The sequence below is a fragment of the Rhamphochromis sp. 'chilingali' genome (genome assembly GCF_963969265.1).
Source record: "Rhamphochromis sp. 'chilingali' genome assembly, chromosome: 15".
NCBI classification, from domain to species: Eukaryota; Metazoa; Chordata; class Actinopteri; order Cichliformes; family Cichlidae; genus Rhamphochromis; species Rhamphochromis sp. 'chilingali'.
This window is the reverse complement of record NC_137942.1, coordinates 30,773,126-30,798,270: the sequence shown is the minus strand read 5'-3', so window position 1 is coordinate 30,798,270 and position 25,145 is coordinate 30,773,126. Positions and strand designations below refer to the sequence as shown.

The following is a 25,145-nucleotide window of genomic DNA, read 5'->3' as shown; positions in this document are numbered from 1 at the left end:
GAAGAGCCCCCCAGATGGCTCAATGTACTGGCAGTCCCCTGCGCCAGGGCTGGGCCCCCATACACCCACCCGCCCACAACCCCAGCAACACACCAACCAGGACCCAAGCCCCCAAGGCCCAGCCAGGGCCCCAGCCCAGAGACGGAGCACCCCCAGAACCTCACGCCCATCCCGGACCCACCCAGGGGCAGCCAGGCTACCAGGTCAGTAACTCACATCCGTCAGCACAGACCCTCCCCTAGCCCCGCTGCACGCAGCCACGAGGAAACCATCACCTAAGAGCCAACAGAGCCCTTAATAGGCCATGACCGCAACCCCGGATTGAGCCCTCCAAGGAAGATGCTCCTGGGTATCCCCCCGACGCCCCAAGCCTGTCCCTACCCCCACACCAATCACAGCAGTGAAGGTGGGACCAAACTATGACCACCCACCCCTGGTTAGAATTAAGATTATTTTTATTTTTCCAGTTCATGAGGACTGTTTTCTTGGCTATGCATAGGGCAGTGAAAACCATATGGGCTATATTCTTTTCTGTAGTGACATTATCTAAGCTGCCCAACAAACACACTAAAGGGAAGTTGGAATGTTAGATTTCAGACACTTTGATAAGTCTTCACATATCGTGGATATAATTGTCCGGTGAATTGGTTTGGCAGTGTGAGCAGTTGTTGGTAGACGTAAAGCCCATCTTGAACATCCGATGACCTGTATAGTGCACTCTATGTAGTATTTTGTATTGAATTAATTGAAGACTGGGATTTCTAATTAGATGAAAGGTTTTTAAGCAAATCTGAGACCAGAAGTTTTGGTCTAAGTTAACTGATAAATCCGCTTCCCATTTTGCATTAGGAAGTGATATTGATTCATCTGTTTTAGAAAGCATTCTGTATATTTTGGAAAGTAATTTGGGGGTTTTAAGAGTAAGAAATTGAACCACACTTGGTGGTGTTTGTAGTTCAACTTGACCCGGTTTAAATTTCTTTTTTACTATGGATTTAATTTGTTGATATTCTAAAAATCTTTTCTTCTTGATCCTATATTGTGTAACTAGTCTGAAGCATTCATGTCGTTGGATGTTTGAGCTGATAAATGGTAGATCTGAAATCTCTAGATTATTGCAAAGTGCTTGTTCTACATCTAGCCAAGGTTCATCTAAGAGGGTATGTTTTAGCCATCCTGAGATAAACTGAAGCCTGTTGGCTAAGAAGTAGTGCTGAAAGTTAGGCAGTTCTAGTCCTCCTTTATCCTTGGTCTTTTGTAGTGTTTTTAAGCTTATACATGGGGGTTTATTTTTCCAAAGGAATTTGGACATGTATGAATCCAGAGATCTGAACCAATCTTGTGGCGGTTTAGTTGGGATCATTGAGAATAAATAATTTATTTTTGGTAAGACCGTCATTTTTATAGCGGCAACCCTTCCCATGAGTGATATGGGTAAACATTTCCATCTAGCCAGATCATCTTCTACCTTCTTTAAAAGTGGGATATGGTTTCATTTAGTCAGATCTGCAAGCTTGGGAGAAACATTAATACCTAAATATTTTATATTTCCCGATTGCAGTGGTGTAGAAGAAGAATTATGGAAGGAGCAATTAATCGGAAGGACTGTAGATTTTGACCAGTTAATTGAGTAATCTGATATTCTTGCAAAAGAGTTTATCAATTCAATCACCCCAGAGATATTGGTTTGTGAGTTATGGAGAAAGAGTAACACATCATCCGCATAAAGGCTGATTTTATGTTCCACGTTCTTGCATTTTATGCCCTTAATTACTGAATTCTGTCTAATTGCTGCTGCTAGTGGTTCAATAAAAATTGCAAACAGTGAAGGGGAGAGTGGGCATCCCTGCCTGGTGCCCCTCAAGAGACAGGAGCTGGAGGATGTTTGGTCATTTGTTCTGACACAAGCTGTTGGGGAGTTATATAATATTTTTAACCAGTTAATGAAAGAGGATCCAAAACCAAATTTGTTGCAAAGTTGCAAATAGAAATTTACTCTATCAAACGCTTTTTCTGCATCTAAAGAAAATATTGTAGTTTCAAGGTTTTTACTGTATGAGTAGTCTATCAAATTAAGTAATCTACGTGTATTTGTTGATGAGTGCCTACCTTTTATGAAACCAGTTTGATATTTTTTATATATCTTTAAAAGATGTTTGAGCTGAGTAAACGTGCTGAGTAAAGGTGCTGAAAATGGGTTTTTTTTTGTGTATGTTCAATGTGTTAGACTTGTACATAGTTGACCATATATGATTAAATAATGTTGAATCCTGGATATGGATTTGTAAGCAAGAAATTTGAAATAAGGGGGTAGGAACAAGAAAAGTGTAAACTTCATCCTACTCCTTTTCGAGCGCACGCATTCTGTAGACAGATATATACATGAAAACTTGATGATTTTTAAGTTTTGGTTTTGTTTTTTGTTTTTTTCTGTTGTTATTTCAATTATGTTTGCATGTTCGAAATAAAATGATATCTAGCTATCTAAATTATCAGTAAAATGAGATACAAACTGCTAACACAGTTGCTCACCTTGAACCAAAATAAAGGTTATAAAAGGTTGTTTTTTTTCCTTGAATTTATGACCAGCACCATTTCTGCTGTTCCGGAATTCTCCCTTAGAGTGTGGTGTGTCTGTCTATGTTTTTACAAGTGTTTGAAAACTGTTTAGTCAGTTCAGTGTTTTTGTCTCTTTGTTGACAAGCTGTCATTTCAGTAATTCCTTTGTTCATGCTTAATACCTTTGGATACAACCTGACACCTTTTATTTTATGTCTGTAGCTCAGTTACAATGAAAGCACAGCTGCACATTTGGAAACAGACCTTTGCAGTTCCGTCTGTTGAAGAGCGGCATGTAGATGATTGTGGGCTCCTTCTCTTTCCCCTCCAGCACATAGCAGTCCTTCGGCCAGTCACTGTCCTCCAGGATCGTGTCATTTATCTCGGGGAAAGGCTTTTTCATCTCGGCCGCATAGTCTCGGGCAAGAGTCAGAGTCTGATAACAAAGCAGCAGTTGAACACAGTTTCAGACGCAGCACTAAGTACTATGTGGGCATCAAATAACACCCGAGGGATTGTGGCTGCTTTATTTTTTATCCCTCACCTTGAAACTTTCTAATAAGGCACACTTGAAACAGAATTTTGAAGTTTTAATTAGCACCTTAATGGTTAACAAATTCTTTAAAGATTGTCAATAAGCTATTTCTCAGAACGAAAACAGTTCATTAGGACTTATCAAGAATTCTAATTGTCTACAAGGTCTCCCTCAGGTATTCCCATTACCCCACAGTCTATAGACATGCACATCAGATTAATTGGTGATTCTTAATTAATCAGTTAGCTGTAATTAGTTGTCCAACTCTTTGGTGATTTTTGAAAAATATTTTTGCATCTCTTTTGCATTTGAGCATAGCTTCTTTCATCACTGCTTCCTCTGCCTTTCCATTCAGGCCACACTGTGGTGCAAATTGGTCTTAGATGAAAGTATGGCCCAGCCTTAGTTTAAGGCTGATACACTTTGAAGATGAAATATTTGGGAACTAAATCATTGGCAGTTGTTTCTTCACAGTAAACATATCAATTAACAATGCATTAATTAAAAGAGGATAATTTAGGAAATTTATGTCCAAGTTTTGGTTTGGATGCTTTGCGGTTGATAAATGGTGTTTAAACGGTTAAAAATTTAATAAAATAAAAAAATAAAAAAATAAACTGTTTTCCCGTAATAAATGAAAGCATCATATATAAACTGCATTTGTATTTACTCGGGTTATCTTTGCCTAATATTGACATTTATGTGATAATTTGAAATATTTATTAAGAAATCAGGAAAGGGGGCAAATATCTTTCCACGCGGCCTTGTTCCACATGGCTGTGCACAGTTATGGCTGTTCAGTAAAGGGCTGGTTGCAGTATATGCAGCACGACACAGTTTCAGGAGAATATAAATATTTGTATTAAACTATAAAAATGATCGATTAGTTACACACACACATCTTACAGTACCTCAAACATATTTCCAGCACTATACTCCGGGGCTATGATCAGGTCAATGTCTCTCTTGTCTCCTAGAAATGAAGGGTACGGTACGTTGATCACCAGTCCAGCATCTATGAGCTGGAGTCTTTCGTTAGAGTAGAGGCAAGCTGGAACAGAGGACTCTGCCCAGAACCAGAGACAGAGAGAGAATCAGCTTTTCTTTCACTAGGTTTCTTCATTGCACTTGCAACCATTATGGATGTCACTGTGACCATTAACACTACAAGCTAACACAAAGCCGAGGGCTACAATCAATTTAAAATGACCAGTTAACCCAACTTCATGCATGTATTTGAACTGAAAAAAACCAAACATGTAAACTGAATTCTCAGTGAATTCAAACCCAGGGGTTTCTTCCTGTGATGCGACAGTGCTAGCAATCCATTTTCTTCTGCTTATCCAATTCAGAGTCCCTGGACACCTTCAGCTCTGTCACCCCCACCTCCTGTCTTTTGTTAGTGCCACTGTCTCCAACCCATACATCACTGCGACTCTCACCACCTTGTAGACCTTCCTTTTCATTCTTGTTTCTATCTCTGTGTCACAAATCACCACTGACACTCGTCTCCTCCCACTCCACTCTGCTAGCACATTCTTTTCCAGCTTGTCCTTCGTTGTTTTGTCGATTGATTCGTATGGCTGACCCCAGGTATTTATTTCACTACCTGTAATCATTGACTGAGCTTTAGATGTGTTTAACTGAATTTGGCTTGTCCAAACAGGCATTTGGGTTATCCAAGCTCCAGTGTACAGCTCTAACTACTTTTGTGAGGTGGTCATTCAGAGGTGGTCTGGGCTGCATACAGCCTCATTCATTTATTAGTAGGTATTCCAGCGTATCCTTGGTCACATTAAAGGACCACCTACTCAGCTGACATGTATGTCACTGGAAAAAGTGCAAAGTGGAAAGTGCAGTAGCTTCTGGACCAAGACAACCCATCAGACTAATTACAAATAAATAAATAAATAAATAAATAAAACCCCAAAGTGAGTAACGCTTTTTAAGGTTGGAGGGCTTGATGGGAATTCAGGGTAATAGGTTGGTCTTGGTAGCCTCTTGAGCTTTGTAGATGTAGATAGATGCAGGTTTACAAAAGTGGACAAGTCCCACTTTTGTAAACCTGAATCCTAATTCAAACATTAGGATTCATCTACTCTGGGAGTAGATGAATCCTAATGTCAGAATTTCTAATCTTAAGTGTCACGTATGTCCAATAGGAATAGTATCACTAGTAGTCCTTTTTCACATTGCCATGATTTTGTGTGAGAAATGACTCATTCAGTGGGAATGGGTCATAATTGTTGCTTAAATTGTCTGACTCACCTTGGTATCGGTAAAGGAAGTTTCCAGTTGTTCCCCACTTCCATTCAGCAATCAGGGGAATTACTTGGTTTATTAGGAAAGAAACTGGGAGAAATACATTTACATGAATAGAGTACAATAAAAACTGTCTTTTCCTCTCCAACACTGACAAGACTGTGTGCTTATCACCTATACTGTACACTGACCGTCTGTTTTGAAAGCTCCATCATCCAAACTTTGGCTCCACGTCTCAACTGCTGCCAGCAGCTCCTGACTCCACTGGTTAAAAAGAGTTTTTCTTTCCTCCATACTCTCTGCCTCCACAGACTCAGTCTTGCTATGATTTACCTTGTCTGGGAAAGATAAGAGTCTAATAGGTACTGCGGCATTTTCAGATAGACATTTGCTGCATGATTACGCCATTACAAAGAAATGTCATAAATCTTTCACGTTCAGTTCTATTTTCCAACTTTTTTTTTGGCCTGTAAATATCAGTAGCTACACTCTATTAATTCAGTTCAATTCAAATTTTTTATATCGTGCTAAATCACAACAACAGTCACCTTAAGTCACTTTATATTGTAAGGTAAAGACCCTACAATATTAAAGAGAAAGCCCAACAATCAGCTGACCCCCAATGAACAAGCACTTGGTGACAGTGGGAAGGAAAAACTCCCATTTATCAGGAAGAAACCTCCGGCAGAACCAGGCTCAGGGAACGGCGGCCATCTGCTGTGACTGGTTGGGGTTCTGCTCACATCTACCCAAGTAATGTTCTTTAAGACATTCTTGGAAACATTTACCTTCTAGGATTTTCTGCAGCTTATCCAGGTACATCAGAGCAGTAGTGTCCTTAACAGTTATTCTGGTCAGAGCTATCACTTTATCAAGGATAATCCATACGCGCAGGTACTCCTTAGCAGCACTGTCCAAATGCCCAGACACTAAAACACACACACACACACACACACACACACACACACACACACACACACACACACACGCTGAGCAGGTTAAGATAACACAGTCAACATACATGTAGCAGGTATGCTTTTCAAACTGTGATTACCATTCAGCCATTGAGGGACAAAGTCTCTGAGAGTCTCCTCATTAGATATCGCACAGCCTAAAATACCTGTACAATGAGAAAATGATTTTAGATGTTTGTATTTTACACCAGACACTGAAAATCTTCTGTATTAATATTTAGGAATGAAACCTATTTCTTCCTACAGATGAGGAAACATCTACATTGACTCGTGCTTTACATTATATTCCTGGCAGTGGAAGTCGCGTACACCATTGTTCAGTGCAGGCTGCCTCTATGCAATCATACTTTCCAATTAGTTGGTTTCATAGTTCTTTTTTGGCTGGTTTCCTCTAATGTGTTTTAGATGTATAAAAGAATGACAGTCACTCTCACAATATTTTACTAGTATTTGTCTCCAGACCGATTAACTGGAGAGTGCTGTTGAGTTTTCATGCAATAATTTTCAGAAGGATCTAAAGTTATCAGAGTAGTGAGAAAACTAGTCTGGGTCATTGTGGTTGCACTGAAATTTGAACGCTATTTTGTTAGCAGCGGACTGTTGCTTGTCTTGCTTGTTTTGTTGGCTCTGACTGCTGCATTTGACACGGTGGATCACGATCTGCTGATCTCTCAACTAAAGCCTTGTTTGGTCATTTCTGGCTTGGCACTTTCGTGCCTCAGGGATCTATTCTTGGGCCACTACTGTTTTCATCATATCTCCTGCCATCAGGAACAATTTTTCCAAAAACACTTTGATTTCTGACGATTTGCCAGCTCTATCTAGCTTTGAATCACTCTGATAGCTCTTCAGTTGGACTCCTGCTTATTTGTCTTAGCAATGTCATAGATGGCTCTAAATTTGTTATTATGTGCCATTAATTAAATAAAATTGCAAATAAATAATTTATTTATTAAATGTTTTAAATGAAATGAATCAGCATTTAATAAATTATGTAATGATATATTTATTTAATTCATTTTGTCACTCCTGGCTGTCCATATCCTGGCTCCATGCACTGGCTTCCAATTGAATTTAGGATCTATTTTTAAATCCTTTTACTGGTTTTAAATCTTTAAATGGTCTGGCGCCTGTATATTTTTCTGATTTTCTGCAGCCATAAGATCAGACAAATGTACAGCAGCTCTTGTTCTCAGTTCCTAAATCATTTTCTGGGCTGTTCCTACTCTAAGTGCATGGGTAAATAGCATCAGAAAGATGTCTTCTCTTTGTTGGTTGGTTAATGGGCCACTAAATGAAACCACACCCCACTATCCTGAAGCTACAGTTTAGTTTTTCTGTATAAACCCTAATAAATAACAGCAAAGATGATAAATTAAAACAACTTACATTTTCACTAAAAGTCATGTGGCCTTGTACCTTCCTGTTTTCACATAACCTGCAGCCCTGTGAAACTGTGATGTAACATTTGCAAGCATAAGAAGAATATATAGACTGCACAAAATTACACTGTACTGACTTGGCAACAATAGAAAGCACTGAGCCACCATGTTGCCCTTTTGATACTGACAGTTTTGGTGGTTCTCTTGGTGATTTAAAGTGGAAAAGCTTCATCGGATCCGTACTTGAAAGTAAAATCAGCTACATATTCTAGGCATCATCAAACCAATCTCATATTCCCTGTTCAGCCTGTAAACACTCACCCTGTAACTTGACCATGTCCATCTCTTTCTTTTTCTCCAGCAGCGTTCCATTTTGGAATTTGCTGCCCAGGAGAGATGTTTCGATAAAGAGACCCAACTCTGTGAATCCGGCCTCGTGGGGGCTTATCTCAAACCATTTTCCTAAAAGATGCGAGAGTGCATAATAAACCACTTAATAAGGGGCTAATCTAACATGTCTTTATGTATGTATGTACCTTCTATAGGTCCTTGAGTAAAGCAGTGCTTTTCAATAGCACAGTAGATGGGATAAGGGTTTGTGGCATTCCTGTTGGCCTCATCTGAAAGACACCGTAGGTCCATCTGATGGAACACCAGAGATTTCACTGAAAGCCTTAGTCTGTATAGCAGAGAGAGAACTGAATTTCAAATGAGAATTATATGAACTATAGTTTGTCTTTGTGCTTGCACTGGTACCTGTTTCATAATTCCAGCTGAAGTTAAGACCCCCCAGATATCAGCAAGAGAGAAGTGCTCTTCTTTTGCTCTCTCACCCAACCAATCCACAGCTTGCTCAAGTTTAACACTCGGGGAATCAAACAGCCTGGACACTGCCGCATCCATGTTGGTGCTAAATTGTGAGTCATTGTACAAGGAGGCCATGGACCTAACAGATAAAGCAAGTCAGGCAAGTGTATAAGACAGACGTCAATAGGAAAACAATTGTTGCAGATAAGGTGATTGCACCTTGTAGTGATCCCTTTGTTAATTTTTTTTCTTCTTGTCTTCTTTTTATGTTAGACTTGATAATGATGTGTCTACCTGTAAACCTGTAAATTTGTAAAAGGCTGTCCATGATTTAGTGTCTTGCTGTAATCAGTGATTTTACCAGAATAAAACACTATTATTTGTTCACTTTTTATATTTTCACGACTTCTTTAGCTGGTTTCTGTTGCATTTGCAGCCTGTTTCACAAGCACATGCTTGTGATTTGACAGTAAATAAATGATCCTGAATTGAACTGAGGATCTCTTTGCTCATTCTGAGCCAAAGAAATGAACCAATAAAACTAATCATACTAAAACTAGTCCCTAACTGGTACAAAAAGGGGTGCTAGGTGCATGGAGGTGGTAATCACAAAATAATCTAAAAGAAATATAAATCTTATTACGTCAAGCCAAAAGCTAATTAACATAAACAGAAAAACATCCCATATATCAATTAACATGCATGTATATGCACTGTGTGTATATATATATATATATATATATATATATATATATATATATATATATATATATATATATATATACACACGCTGTATATATTGTTTCTACTTGGCCTCTGTAATGACTATTTTATAATATATTCTGGTAAAGAAAGAATTATATTTAATGTTTGTGTCATTGTTTATACCATGTAGACCCCGAAACTCCTCCTAGGTAGAGCAGTGTGTCCAGCAGACCTTCCTTTTCCATTTGATGGAGGGAACCCACCAGACCCACAGCTGCTCGCTGACCCCCACCTGATGCCAACAGAGCAATGTGGGGAACTGAGTCCTGGATGAAAATATGAAGGAGAGATATTATTTGATAGCTGCACTGCAGTTTTTGGATGCAACAATTAATAACCCTTTCACATCTTTATAGTAAATCTGAAGCTACAGCCATCTGTCTGTAACTCAGTTTGTCATAAAATGTCCAAACAGGAAAACAGCTAGCGGTTCTCTGCTTAAAGCCAAAAAAAATCCCCTAATAGCATCTCTAATTAATGCCAACAAAACGATGTGGGGAACTGAATCCTGTTTTCTTCCTGTATACTGTTTCTTGTGTTTCTCTCTGTGTTTTACTCCTCTGACTTTCTCTCTTTACATACATTTTTGCCTTGATTGAGTTTGTTTGTGTCTAATTATCTCCCTGGTGTGTATATAGTGTTGTTGTCTTTTCACCCTTGAATTACTGTGCCTTATGGTGTTTTTTCCTGCTGATTTCTTGTTTTTAGCGTTCCATTTATCTAGCTGTCACTCTGCCCCAGTATTTTGTCTGCATGTGGGCCCACTTTATGGACTACTGCAATGTGGCATGTAAATTATATTCCTGACTCATTGTGCATTGAGATAAAAGATCAAGGCTTCAGGGGTGTCTGCTAGAAAAGCTTTCAAGAAATTTAGTTTTTCCTTTATGTTTTTGTTTGTTTGGTTTTGTTGGGTTTTTTCAGTTCTCTGTTATAGCTTGATTAGCTTGAAGTATGAAAACTACTTGGTCATATTTACCAAAACATCAATTGTTTTTTTAAAGCCCATATATAAACTACACCCTAAAGAACCTCATTCCTCTGTTGTTGTTCTCCCTTTGAAGCCCATTTATAAAATACAACAAAAGGTACTGTACAAGACTGCCAGGAGAAGTCCACAAATCCAACAGAGAAGGAAACTAACATAAATGCAAAGAAACAAATTGAAAAACAAATGCATGCTGAGAAAACAGCTTAAAAACACATCCTAAAAAAGTGAATGACAGAACTATAAATATACTGACGACTATTAACACAGATGAAGATAATTACACAAAAAGGAAGTAAACACCACAAAAAGACATGATAGAAAACCAGATATCAAATTCAAACAGCTGAGAACAGAAACAGGAGGACACAACTAGGCCTAAACATGATAATAGTGCCCGCCAGACAGAAGGACAAACAGACAGGGTGACACTAAGGGAGCTCAAACTATTACTGCTACTGCTTATAATAATTCATCAAGACATGAACAAAAACACAAGGTTAGAAAACCAAAAAAAACTGGATCCAAAGCTCCGCACCAAAACCCATAACAGTTTCTATACTTTGCAATGAAAACAAGAGGCTATTAACCAGTGATGTCCTGTCAGAGAAAGCAAAGCAAGCAGTACTTGCTCAATGAAATCTAAAAATGTATATCAGTTAAAACCAAAATAAATTAGTTTCTCTCTTTGTATCACTTTACAAAAAGTGTTCTGTCCAGAAGCTTTCTCTCATCGTTGGCTCGTGTTAACTTTTCACTTACGTCCAAGTTACGTTAGCTTGACTGTAAGGCAGGCTTGAATCTTCCTGTCTCCAATTCCCTCAGAATCTGTAGCATCTCTTAATTTCATGGGCATATCTGGGTCCCATTAACAATCGTTTTAGCTGTGCAGCTGAGAGGTCGGCAGCTTTGTTGGCTAGCCTGGCATATGGTTTCTCATTGCTGCTCCAATGCTTTCAAATTAGAATTTATGAGAAATCACCTGGTTGACCTAATATTTATATTGCTGTTTTGTTAATAAGCCACCTTCATTTCCCATCATCATCTCTGCTTTCCTTACTATAAAAGACATCACATGCTTTTAAGTACAACAGTATCACCCACTGTATTTTCCTTTATCATATACACTCAACAAAAATATAAACGCAACACCTTTGTTACTGCTCCCATTCCCCATGGGATGGACGTAGAGACCTAAAATTCATTCCAGATACACAATATAACCATCCCTCCCAAACAGTGGTCACAAATCAGTCCAAATGTGTGGTAGTGGGCACATCTGCTATATTGAGATAATCCATCCCACCTCACAGGTGTGCCACATCAGGATGCTGATCTGACATCATGAGTAGTGCACAGGTGTACCTTATACTGCCCACAATAAAAGGCCACCCTGGAATGTGCAGTTTTTTGCGCTATTGGGGGTCTGGGGACCCAGAACCGGTCAGTATCTGGTGTGACCACCATTTGCCTCATGCAGTGCAACACATCGTCGCATGGAGTCTGTCAATTGTGGCCTGTGGAATGTTGGTCCACTCCACTTCAATGGCTGTGCGAGGTTGTTGGATATTCGTGGGAACTGGTACACGCTGTCGTATACGCCGGTCAAGCACATCCCGAACATGCTCAATGGGTGACATGTCCGGTGAGTATGCTGGCCATGCAAGAACTGGGACATTCTCAGCTGCCATCTGCCCTGAACAATGTGAACCATGATTCATCCGTGAAGCGCACACCTCTCCAACGTGCCAGACGCCATCGAATGTGAGCATTTGCCCACACAAGTCTGTTACGGCGACGAGCTGGAGTCAGGTCAAGACCCCGATGAGGACGACGGGCATGCAGTTGAGCGTCCCTGAGACAGTTTGTGCAGAAATTGTTTGGTTGTGCAAACCAATTGTTCCAGCAGCTGTCTGGGTGGCTGGTCTCAGACGATCTTGGAGGTGAACCTGCTGGATGTGGAGGTCCTGTGCTGGTTTGGTTACACGAGGTCTGCGGTTGTGAGGCCGGTTGGATGTGCTGCCATATTCTCTGAACCCCTGTGGAGACGGCTTATGGTTGAGAAATGAACATTCAATGCACGGGCGACAGATCTGGTTGACATTCCTGCTGTCAGCATGCCAATTGCATGCGTCCTCATTGCTTGTGGCATCTGTGGCATTTTGCTGTGAGACAAAACTGCACATTCCAAGGTGGCCTTTTGTTGTGGGCAGTCTGAGGTACACCTGTGCACTACTCATGATGTCAGATCAGCATCCTGATGTGGCACACCTGTGAGGTGGGATGGATTATCTCAATATAGCAGATGTGCCCACTACCACACATTTGGACTGATTTGTGACCACTGTTTGGGAGGGATGGTTATATTGTGTATCTGGAATGAATTTTAGGTCTCTACGTCCATCCCATGGGGAATGGGAGCAGTAACAAAGGTGTTGCGTTTATATTTTTGTTGAGTGTACTTTAAGTACTACACACATTTGGTGAAAAAAAATGTATGAGGTAAGTCGAGCTGGAGATTAAAGTCAAAGGGAAAAAAGAAAGGGGAGGGGGGAAACAGAAGGATGAGGAGACAGTTTCTATCTTACAGCTGTACAGTTGATTTCCAGAGTGTTGAGTGAATGCAGAACTATTTGTTTCCTCTTGTGAACATACTCCTTTTCACCAGCACACAGAGAGTGGGACTGACGGATAGGTCTCTGCAAAAACAATCAAGACAGAGAAGCACTGACTTCAACCCAGAGGTAAGCTGACTCAGACACTGAAATGTGCTACACATATTGTATATTGTACATTCATATGCTGCAGCAGAGTAATATCATATGAAACCTTATAAAGAAGGCATATTCACTTTTTCCTCACATTTCCCAGGGAATATGTTTATGATAGTATATATGAATGCTAATATCTTTCAGTTCATCCACACTGTATAAACGGAAATAAGAATAATCTAATAAAAGGCAATATAGAAATTTGCCAGGATAGAAATGATATACATCTGTAAATGCATAATTTCTATAATAATAACTAGTTGACTTAATATTCTTCAGGCTAGCTCCTTATTTTAAGTCTTCTTATATATAAATATATCACAGATTATTTGTATGTTTTGTATTATCTGCATATGTCTGTAAAGTAACTACAGTTATGAATTGTATTTTTTAAAAAATACAAAATAGATCTAAATGGCACTTTAACGTAATAATTTAGATGTTCAACTACGACATAGACCATGCAACATATAGTCAATTCAAATCTATTCTCATTGATGCCTCACCTCAGACAGAGCTACATTGCCCTCCATGTTGTCCGCTGCCTGTGAAAGAATGACAGAATTCACAAAGCAAAGACAAACCACTGCATTCATGAAACCTGTTAGTCCTGTTTGCATGTTGCGAAGCCAACCTTCTTTTCAAATTAAAAAGTTCAATTCACCCCGCAGGGAAACTTCTTGTTTCTGTCAGCTTCCCTCTAGCTAAATTTGTCTGTGCAGAACAAGAAGTCAAATGAGCCCAAACACGCAGAGGAATGTTAATTCCTACCATGTGTGGGACTTTTACACAAGTATTGCCTAATATGGAAATACTATGGTAAAATCAAATGTCAACTTTTTCTTCTTCACTCACATTTTTCACTCACAATGTGTTTATACACCGCCCTGAAATCAATCATTATTTTTTTATTAAACTCAGTCTGTCTTCCACAGTGTGTCCACTATCCTGTCTTCCTCCCATCACCAGTCTCAGCAAATGGCTATGCCTGAGCCTCCTAGAGGTTTCTGCCTGTTAAAATGGAGTTTTTCCTTCCCGCTGTGCTTGGTCAAAAGCAGTTGTTTGATTGTTGTGTTTTGGTGCTATGTAAATAAATCGAACTGAACTCCCACATCTCCATATATACCAGTATTTTTGTAGGGAAAATAAAAATGTGCAGGCAGTTTCACCAACATCTAGCCTTCTTTTTAATGGCTTGTAACATAGTGGAAAGCTTTATTTTTTCTGCTTCTTTTGGAGAACATAGCAGATAACCAACGATAACCTTTGTCATGCCCTACAGATATTTTACCCAAATCATTGTTTCGAAAAAGTTTTAATTCTGTTCGATCGTATCTAATAACTTTGATACATTTTTCAAGAATGTCCCTGTTGAACCATTGTTTTAAAAGTCTCATCTACACACTACCTGCAAACTTCTAAACGGCCCCTGTGGGGCTCCTTAGGGGCCTCTGCTTTGCTTGCTATATATTTGCCAAGTTTTCATAAGATTTCCTAAATTTTTTATGCTGATGATATTCAGCTGTGTTACTGTTTTAAAGCACATGTCCTTTCTACTGTATTACCGTGTTTGGAGGTACTAAAGATTACCCTACTGTAAATTCTTTGCAGTTAAATGAAGAAAAGCTGAGATTCTGCTTATTGCTCCTGACGGTTTGAAGATTAAAGCATGTGTTGGATCCTTAGGTTCTTTTGTCTTTTTTCTGTTAGTAAGCTTTGTGTTGTACTGGATGGTTGTGTCTCTCTGGGTGCGTTCAGTAAGCAGCTGACTCATTCTCCTTTTCTCCATCTGAACAATGTTGCTCAACTGAGAGATGTTGTGTCTTAAGCTGTAAAGGAAATGGTTATCCATGATTTCATTTCCTCTCATTTAGATTATTGTGTTTGTAATTCTCTTTTTTCTGTATTAGGAAAACATCTTAAAATCTCCTTCAAATTGTTCAAAATGCTGCAGCAACAGTTTTAACCAGGACTAATAGGAGCTCACACATTACTCCCATTTTATTTGCTCTCAGTTAAGTTTAGAATACATTTTAAAATTTGCATCTTCACTTTCAGAGCCTTGCACTAACATATATTGCAGACATATTCCTCCTCTCACTGTGTCAGGTCTTCAGGTCGTGCTTCATACTCACCTAAAGACTCATGGAGACCATGGTTTCCAGGCCGTAGCACCTACTCTGTATAATGCTGTCCTTTTAACTATTCACTCTGCTATGTTATGTTTAGATCATAAAACATAAAGATGTTATTTTTTACCCAGGCTTTTAGATAATCATATACTTTCTTTTATATTTTATTTAGCTTGAATTACAGTTTCTATATATATTTTTTCTTTCTCAGTTTGAAGCAGTGAACCTTTGTCTGACAAAAGTGCTATACAAATCTTTGAATAACAACTTGAGGCAGAACCCGGCCTATAAATGACTGAATAAATTCAAATGTAAAATAGTTAAAGAACTTTTTTCTCCAAAACCTTTACCCAACAAAATAAAGGCTTTATTTAAATTACAACACAAGAAAAAAAAGTTATGTTTTGCTTTGCAGATAAACGCACTGTTAGAGTGATATGAAGGACAGTTAGATGTGAACATACACAACTTGTTCTGCCTCCATATCATTTTCTGATATGTCTGTTTGACGTCAGCATTGTTCTAATTTACCATGAAGTTGCCTGATAGCAGGACATAAAAAGGACTTCTGAGCTAGACGAGAATCTTTAGTCTGCTCCGTCCACATCCAGCCATGTTGTGTGGATATACCAGCCGGGCGACTGGTCTGCTCTGTGCTTGTATTGTGATGATGGGATCTATGGGACTACCTGTGGACAACAGGAGGAACCTGTGGACAGTCCCTCAGCAGAAGAATCCAGCTCTTTCAGAGTTCAAGGTGAAGAAAATCATTCAGTCCACAGAAGCTAAATGTCTTCTGAAGCAGGTCTTATGAGTCCTGATGTTTCATATTTAATCATGTACAGAGTGGTTTGAGTGCTCTTGTTGTGTTTGCATTATGAATCCAAGAATGAGATAGAAAGATATGATGTTTGGCTTTTAATGGATGTGTAACTCATGATGTCCGTTATGAAACAGTCAAACATTAAAGAGAAATTCAATGTTTTTACACATGTTTATCTAGTTTTTTGTCATGTTTTTTTAAATGGCAAATCTTTTAAAGTGTATATTTAAAATGACACTTTACATAGTTAATATTTATGTTGTAGATCCAAACCATCCAAATCCAAAAGTTTTCTTATGTGCGTCCTGTAATACTTCCTTGTGTGTTGCAGAAGTATGTACATCAGTCACAGTCCTTATCTGCTGGAGAGCAGGAGTTTGTCCTGAGGAGGAAACAAGTAGTTCAGAAATCACTCAATAAACTGGGACTCACATGTACACTGGTGAGAAAACTCTCAAATACATAAGTCATAAGTCTTTTTTTCTTCCTTCCCTTTTTCTTTGTCAGTAGCTTATTTTTCAGTGCCAGCCAGCTTTTCAGCTTTTTTATATATACAGCATATATATAAACTAGAGTACAATGACATAAATTTCCGATCACTTTAAGATCTCTTGACTTGTCTGCTTGGCCATTTCCAGGAATTATTAAATAGGATAACATGCGCATTAGAAATCAGAGAAATCTGGACCAAACAGAGCACTTCATTCTCATTGGACTGTCTCATCTGTCCACTGGGTAACTTTATTTTTCCATCACCCACCTGTTTTTCTCTCTCTTTTCACCAGGATATGGTTCCTCACATTGCACTGTTGGGGTCAGGCGGAGGTCAGAGAGCAGCTGTGGGTCTGATGGGATCCCTCTTTCAGATGGAAAAAGATGGTTTGCTGGACACTGTGCTCTACCTGGGAGGAGTTTCTGGGTCTGCCTGGTAAACAAGTACAGACAGAGTCACGCTATACATAACTGGTTAGCTAGACTTTACTAGCTAGAAGGCTGAATAGTTCATTATAATGTGCGTGGGCTGAGTATTTTGTGGTCTGACTGTTTCCCTCAGGTCCATGGCCACCTTATACAGTGACCACCAGTGGAGCACCAACATGGACAATGCTGTGTCCAGGCTGTCGAAGCCTGGGATTGGGCTTACGGATGTTCTGATCTTTTTGGCCAAGAGGGCAAAAGATGGTCACTTCTCTCTCACTGACATCTGGGGGGTCTTAACCTCTGGTTTCATCATGAAACAGGTAAGGCCAAAAGAACTCAACTGGACTCATTTTATTCTGGAAATCCAGAAACACGGTAATGTGGCTTCACACTGCAGGATGCCTGTGAACTGAATAAATGAATGAATGCAAACATTATGCTAATAATGACAGAAAGGCTTGTGTCTCCATACAGCATACTAAAAGTCTGCGCTAAACCACCAGGTGTCAGTGTACTCGCTCTATCACAACATGATAAGAATACACTTTATTATGATGCTTTAAAAAAGACATAAATATTGTTATAACTTGCCCTTAGGCTACATCATAGATTTAACACAGAAGTCTAAATTAAGCTTCAGGAGAAGCAGAGACTTTACGCTGTATAGGGTAATGCTGCGAGCTACACAAATGCAAATCAGGGAAGTAAGATTACAGCAGAATTCCAGAAGACACACCTGATGACCTAAAATGCACCGACTTCCTTCTAAAATCCTCTCTGGTATAATTTGATTACCATAATTAAATTCTACAGATGAACAGATGAAGAGCAAAACGTCAGTATGAGCCTAAACCAGAATCAACCTTTTCTAACATTAAAAAAATCATCATGGGAAAAAAGAATGAGTAGGAGTGACGGGTGAGATGGAATCCAGTTCAGCAGGTAGTTCCGCTGCTGGTCCAGGGTGATTTTCCAGCTAAAAAGCCCATCTTCACTTTGTGACCATGTTATCACATGCTCCATGTGACATACATACTACTGCATCCTTTCCACTGTGTCATTCCTGATTCTTCTGTCTGTTCAATGCATTCTGGGGGCAATCACTGATGCGTATGAAGTGACGCAATGCTCTGCAATGCAGCTGGTGTGGATTGCTCTCAGGTCATTGTTAGGTTATTAGGCAGTTACAGCAAGAAAAATGCAATATCACGTAAGAATTCAATAAGGTTTTATCAGACTGCAAATAAGAGAGGTCTTGTTAGTTTTCATAATTTATGTTCCTAAAGCACATGATCCATCCCGGTCTTAATTTTGTATTTATTTCATTTATCTCAGTTTAGTGTTGACGGTTTATTTATTTATTTATTTATCTGGTTCGTTGTTTTTGTCAGTTGGATGTCCGAAGTCTTTCTGAGGATGGCACAAGCATCACCAATCCTTATCCCATTTATAGCACAGTGAACAAAAACTGCTTGCAACATGATTCTGAAAAAGGTACTAAAAACAAACAATTACGCAAACATACGTCTCCAAATGTTATTCATGTGTATATTGCTCTTCTTTGAGTCACTGACTCAGTCTTTTTGCTTCTGTTTTTCTGTGTTTGTCTCAGGCAAATGGTTTGAGATGACTCCTCATCAAGCTGGCTTCATAGATCTGGGTCTCTTCATTAACACTCCAAACCTGGGCAGCAGAATTCATGGAGCTGGTTCTGACGTCAAAGGGCCAGAACTAGACATGGTCACGCTGCAAGGTGCGTCCATCTCTTTGTCTGCTAGAAACACCAACTCCGCCAAACAAAGGAATGTAATAATAATAATAACTTTTATCTTGTGTCATGAGCATTGTTGCAAAGGTCACCAGCTGTCACTTTAAACCTCAGACAAAATACACTTGGCCAACAAACACTAAATTCATGTATTTTGTTATTTACAGTTCAAATAGAGATCAAATAATAATTAAATGAACATTTGTTATTGCTGTTAAGAGGTCATGCAAGATGCTTTTAGATCTACTTGTCAGATCTACTGACAAGTAGATGCTTGTCAGTGTGATGCAGGTACCTGCGTGTGGCTCTCTGTGGAGCCTCAGGAATATCTGTACCTGTATACAACTGCACTGCTCATGTGATGATACTGGATCGTGCAAAATCCTGTCCTCAGACTGCTGTACAGTGCCAAGAACCTCCGACATGTCTTCCACTATTCCCTTGCCCTAATATTATTTTTATTTACAGTTTTCCTCATAGGTATATTGTTCTATTTTTATTATTAATATTAATGTTTTCACAGTGTGTCTCCTTTGTGTGTCTGGTCTGTTCTGCAGGCTTAGTGGGGAGTGCTTTAGCAGACGATGAGAGTGTGGTGACCTATATTCTTGACTGGTTAAAAGGTAGAAATCTGAATGTGTCTTGTTATGAGAAAGCATTTGCTAAATGCATTTAATATGCGACAGTAGAACTAAACAACTGTTTGTGTGTGCTCAGTTCTAGTGGGGAAGGAAGCTACTGATGAAAACAACCCGTTGGAGTTTCTCTGGACTAAAGGTACAGTCATTACATGTTACTATAACTGGATCATCCATCCATTTTCTTTCCTTTATCCAATTCAGAGTTGTGTGGCAGGTCACGGAGACAGACAACTATTCACGTTCACATTCACACCTCGAGTTTCTTTAGAATCGCCGGTGCACCCCATGCGTGTCTTTGGACTGTAGGAGGAAGCCGTCGTACCCAGAGAGTGTCCACACAGACATAGTAAGACCATAGAAAGTGTGGATTCGAACCCAGGACCTTCTGGTCACCCTAGCTTTTTTATTCCATTTGAAATTATTTTAATCCGAGTTTATGTTTTAGAGGTTATATCCTGAGTGTGCACTTCATATGAATATCATGAGCAACCTGTAAACAGTGTTTTATCACAAGTATATTAAGTTTGGCCGGTGCCATAAAATCAGTCCAGATCAAATTAAATTTAAATTGAATTAATTTAATTTAAAGAGTCAACAACAAACCCAAAACATCTATATTGCTGGTGTTTGCCCAAATAATATGTGCCACAAGACAACTTCAGCTATGACAAAAAGCGATGGATAAACACCTGAAAGCTGTTTTATTGTACCAGTACCACCATTGCAGTTTTTGGACTCATTACAAGTGATAACAACAGACTCCTGATCTACAGACATCCAGAAAACACTTTACTGTTTGCTTCAGTTAATACTGACTGTTAATGTGAAAACGATTCATCTAAAAGTGAACATATGATCTTATTTTTTAGAGGGCATCAAAATAAACTACACTGCATCATCTGAGATGAAGCTCTTAGAACTGCATAATGTGATCTTTAAGGACTGGTGTCAGAAAACTTTGGCCTCCTTACAGTCGTGGAGTCAGAATATGGATGAAGGACCAGCCAGATATTACGGTCAGTAATATAAAGTTTGTTATTGTTGATCAACACAGTTTTAGCAGAAAGAAAGCTGAGAGTGAGACGGTATGGGCACAATGTCTGCTGTGACTATTACTTTAATTCAATTCAGTTTTATGTATATAGCATTTCCATCTGTTTTTGGTCTTTACCAAATCCAGAGTTAAAGATACAATATACTTCTTACTTTCTTTAAAAAACAGTCAGAAGCTGGCACATTAATGATTGTAAAATGTGCCTGTGCAACAAAAAATGAATGAGAGCTTATGTAAGGAACTAAAACAGAACATTTATGAGTCACATATCCAAACGAGTCAAAATCCAATACAAAACTGAGCCCCTGCTGTGACATGCATTGACTCTGACAGCTCCATGCAGTTCACTGAAAGCGTCTTGGCAGTACATTGTCTGCCTGCAATGGTCAGAAAGTGTGGTATGGTGTATAAATGGTCAGCATTTTAGGTATATGATGTAATCAATACCAGTGGGACATTGCATGTCCTGAATCAGTCACACTGCTATCAAATTCACACCGATTTTCATCAGGCATTGATATTACAATGGTTTGTATGCTGTTGTTGTGTCGTAAATTGACATATTTACTGTAATAATCATTTTCTATCATGTGTGGTCAGAGGCTAAACAAGTCTCAAATATCTTTAAAATGTGTGATGGCAGAGGGGCATGCTGGGTATTTCCTGACCTCACTGCCTGTCACAAAATGTAACTATTTATTTTTCAGCATATATAGCAGCAGAATTATAAATTATGTTTAGGATGGCAAAGCAAAAAAAAAAAAAGAGAAGAGTACGAGGCTCAAAAGATGGAGTGCTGATGAGTGAGTAGTTTGTGTTTTGGTAAAAGATTCAAACACTGTCACCACTATGAAACTACGTAGTTATATTCTAAGGAGCTTTGAAAGAAACGTCTGGACTTCTTTAAGCTTTCTTGAAGACATTTCACCTCTCATCCGAGAACTTCTTCAGTTCTAAGAGCAACTGGTGAAGAGTCCCAGATTTAAACCCTGTGAGAGTGTCCCCAAGAGGGTCATGGACCCCTTATTGATCCGCTACCTAATCACACGAGCCAAAGTGTGAAAACGGGTGTAGGTCACAATCAGCCAAGGTTTCAGGTGGGCCCATTGTGAAACCTTGACCAACCCTATCATGTGATTTCCTGAGGGCAGAAGGCCCAGGATGTGAGTAAGGCATCTGGGAAGGATCTCAAAACTGGATTATCGATGGCAGACAGTTAGTGTCATAAACCACCATCTCTGTTCAAAGATGGTCGTTCACACTGGACATCGATTGCCTCTTTCAGCCCTCTTTCAAACCGTCTGTCTTCTCTGTCCAAAATGTGAACATTGGCATCCTCGAACCTTTGACCTTTAGATGCAGATGGACAGCCGAGTCTTGTCCCATCAAAGAGGCTCTTCTATGTTGTGCTTCACTTCTCTGATGAGAGGTGAAACATCTTTAAGGAAACTTAAAGTCCAGACGCTTTGCTTTCCAAGCTCCTTAGACTTATGACCCAGATGACCGAGAACCTTCACAGATATATGTACTTATATCATAATACACGTATGATAAATAGAAACTGGTCTGCAGGTTTTTGAATGAGGAATTCTGCAAATGAGTGTGCTTGCTTGGTATGGTGAAACCATCCAGTCGGTCTGTGAGGACCTGTGGTTAATGGGTTTGTGTCTTTTGTTCCATGGTCACATTACAGTTTGTTTTATCCCACTTTTCCAAGGACAAATCTGTGTTGGCTTTCTGGTAGGCTAGTTCAAGAAGATGGTGTGAGATAAGCAGTGTGGTTGATACCCTGAGCTCTGTTGTTGTCCACGGTGCAGCTCAAAAGCAGGAGTGATGTTACGATATGATCATGACCATCTGACAACCAGAAAATGACTCCAAATGAGCACGATTGTCACATATGTGGTGCATGTATTAAATGCAGATAGCAAGTTGCAGCTTTCAGTTCTTCATTATGTTGCTTGGTTTGTTTCCCCAGTTTCTTGGTTTATACAAACACTCATCACACAGATTAAAAAACTGGAATGGGGCAAAACTGAAAACTTCCTCTACCAATACCCAGGTAGACTGATGTTCTTAAACTTTACCATACATTTATTTTTTAGAGTACTATGTTTTGCTTGATAGATGATAAAAACTGGGAACTGAATGATATATTGTTATTTATGTTTTTTGGAAGATGTCAGAGTGCCATCATGCATTAGAGTTAAAGAGTTTCTGCAGCTCATAGATGCTGGTGTGATGATAAACATGCCCTACCCCCCCTTCTTGGGAGAAAAGAGAGACACTGACCTCCTTATTGCTCTGGAATACGGAGCTGACGAAACCTTCAGGGTAAGGTGCGAGCATATGTGATATGTCACGTAAATGTATCCACACAGCTTCAGGAAAAACTAATGTGAAATTCTCCACACAGACTCTGATTCTCGCCAGAGACTATGCAGCCAAACTGAAGAAACCTTTCCCAAAGTTAGAGGAGAAATTCCTGAAGGAGAAAGACTGGCCAAGGCCCTGCTATGTTTTCAAGGGGAAAAAGAAGGAGCCCACCATCCTTTACATGCCACTCTTCAACAGGCAGAACTGCAAAGGTTCATCAAACACACACCACACATAGAGAAAAGGAAAAAAACATCACATAATGTCAGCCATGATCATCAGCAATTCTCTTCTGGTCTAGATGAGAACGAGTTCAAAGCAAAGATGAAGGAGTTCTCCACCTTCCAGCTTCCATTCAGCCAGCAGAAAATCGAGTTTTTGTTGGAGACGGTGAAAGCGAACATGAAGTACAGCAAGGACACTCTCCTCAGGGAAATAGCCAAGGCTGTCATCCGCCGACACATCAAGGCTTCAGATGGCGTCCCGGTGAGCATTTAGATGGTGGACACATCTTCCCCCATGCATGAGAAAAAGTACATAAACAATGTTTGTCCTCTTTTAATTTCTCATCATCCCACCCCAATCTATCCATTCATCGTCTTAGTCTTCTGTTTTGTTTTCTTTCTTCCATCCGCCATCCTCTTATTCTCTTTCTTTTCATCTTCTTTCTGTCCTTCTGGGATTATTCTTCATTTTTTTCTCTCAACCTTTCCTTCCCTTCCTTTTCTCTGTTTCCTTGTAGTTAATTTTCCTGTATTAGATTATTATGATATTTTTTATTTTCTTTCTTTCTCTCCTTCTTCTCATTCTCTTTTCATCATGTTTGTTCTTCTTGTTCCTTCATTTTCTTTCTTTTCCCTTTAATATTCTGCTTCATCTCATTTCTTTTCCTGTCATCCTCTTTGTCTTTTTTCCTTCTTTTCCCTTGTCAGTTCTTCCTTCTCCCTCTTTTCTCCCTATATAGACTTTCTGTCTTCATTGTTTCCAGTATTATGCGTTATCCGTTAAAATTCACACGTCATGCATCACACCAGCTTTATTTTATTTCTCGATTACTGAATTACCTCAGAGGGCACTGTGAGAGTGCATACACAAATCTCAAGGCCGGTACCCAACTTATTCTTTGAGAGGAGACTCCAGATACACACCAAATTGAACAGTTCATTAAATTGTAGTTTTTGCGTTACCTTGCTGACAAGAGAGGCATACAAGGGCTAAGTCCTCATTGCTGTTATTTCAATATAATTTTGTAGAGGAGACACTAGAGGTCCCCCCATGTTCACTTATCCCAACAACTGCTCTAAAGTGCTGTTCTCTGTGGGGAGCTTAACACTAGTGAGACTAGTGCAGCTTTGTGTTCAGATTTGTAACACACGTTCTTGCACAAAAAACGGTGGATTCTGCCCCATCACTTGCATGAAAACAACCTTTTAATATCCAGTATGAGTTAAATGTCAACCTGTGAACCTTCAGCTCAGAAGTACGTGTAAACCTGCCCTCTGACAGCTAACAGGCCTGACCTGCAGCATCCAGTTCAGTTCAGTTTTATTCATAAAGTGCTGCTTCACAACAACAGTGACCTAAATGTGTTTTACATTGTACACTCATAAAAGATTCTTTTGCAGTAATTTTGTGTAAAATGCAACTGATATGTTTGATATAAACTGAATCTATAACAATCAAGTAAATTTGAATTGAACAGATTTCACCAGATTTAACTTTTTATATTGTGTTTTTGTAAGAAATTTATATTTTATTAAAAGAAAAACAGATGCAATCAAATTTGGGGCATGACTTCTTTTTGAGCACATTAAGCACAAACCTAGAGAGAAAATCCCATTGATCTAATCATCTCTGATGAGTAAACATTTGATGACATTGAAAAAAAAGAGCGCTTCTAACCCTCTGAGGTCTGTTTTCATTCCAGCTATGGTCACTGGCTTCAGATGTTCAACACTTTACTAGAGTTCTGAAAAGGAGGGACAAAGGTGACAAACAGGAAGCAGCTCAAGCCTAAACCTGATCCTACGACGGTTTTGAAGTGCTTATTATGCGTCTTTTTGTTTTAGCAATCACAACCGCCGTGAGGCACCAAGCAGGGGGATTGAAAGGGTTCAAGAATCCAACAATTCAGGGTTTAAACAGTAAATGTTTTGTGGCTCAATGTAGCAACTTCACATGTCCACAGAGGAATGAAATGCAATGACACTATTGCATTATTATGTTATACTGACAGTGCTTATATGACTTTGTGTAATGTCTTGTACATGTTTTGTTTTTCTCTGTGAAACAAGGTTTTTCACTTTGCAGTTATGGTGGTTTTAGAAAATTATTATTGTGATATCTGTAAAAATATGTTTACAAAGTTGACTGATGCTAAAAGTAAA

At 39.2% G+C, this 25,145-nt stretch overlaps 2 protein-coding genes across 2 annotated transcripts in view; one reads left to right on the top strand and one right to left on the bottom strand.

Moving 5' to 3' along the window:
* Positions 1-13,772, bottom strand: part of LOC308410929 (cytosolic phospholipase A2 gamma-like) — a 17,634-nt gene extending 3,862 nt beyond the window's left edge. The window contains exons 1-12 of the mRNA XM_080904597.1: positions 13,550-13,772; positions 12,861-12,971; positions 9,408-9,550; positions 8,469-8,658; positions 8,249-8,354; positions 8,034-8,174; positions 6,411-6,476; positions 6,145-6,285; positions 5,548-5,694; positions 5,363-5,446; positions 4,006-4,160; positions 2,824-2,995 (exon numbers count right to left, since the gene is read on the bottom strand). Of these exons, the coding sequence (XP_080760723.1) occupies positions 2,824-2,995; positions 4,006-4,160; positions 5,363-5,446; positions 5,548-5,694; positions 6,145-6,285; positions 6,411-6,476; positions 8,034-8,174; positions 8,249-8,354; positions 8,469-8,658; positions 9,408-9,550; positions 12,861-12,971; positions 13,550-13,663 (1,570 nt within the window). The 5' untranslated portion in view covers positions 13,664-13,772. The remainder of the gene's footprint in view (positions 1-2,823; positions 2,996-4,005; positions 4,161-5,362; positions 5,447-5,547; positions 5,695-6,144; positions 6,286-6,410; positions 6,477-8,033; positions 8,175-8,248; positions 8,355-8,468; positions 8,659-9,407; positions 9,551-12,860; positions 12,972-13,549) is intronic.
* LOC308410928 (cytosolic phospholipase A2 gamma-like) lies at positions 12,889-25,145 on the top strand. Its single transcript, XM_080904596.1, has 15 exons — positions 12,889-13,016; positions 15,714-15,932; positions 16,330-16,440; positions 16,784-16,926; positions 17,053-17,239; positions 18,311-18,413; positions 18,532-18,672; positions 19,245-19,310; positions 19,405-19,464; positions 20,198-20,344; positions 22,361-22,444; positions 22,562-22,716; positions 22,799-22,970; positions 23,060-23,244; positions 24,686-25,145. The coding sequence occupies exons 2-15, from the start codon at positions 15,789-15,791 to the stop codon at positions 24,773-24,775; spliced, it is 1,788 nt and encodes a 595-aa protein (XP_080760722.1). The 5' UTR covers positions 12,889-13,016; positions 15,714-15,788; the 3' UTR covers positions 24,776-25,145.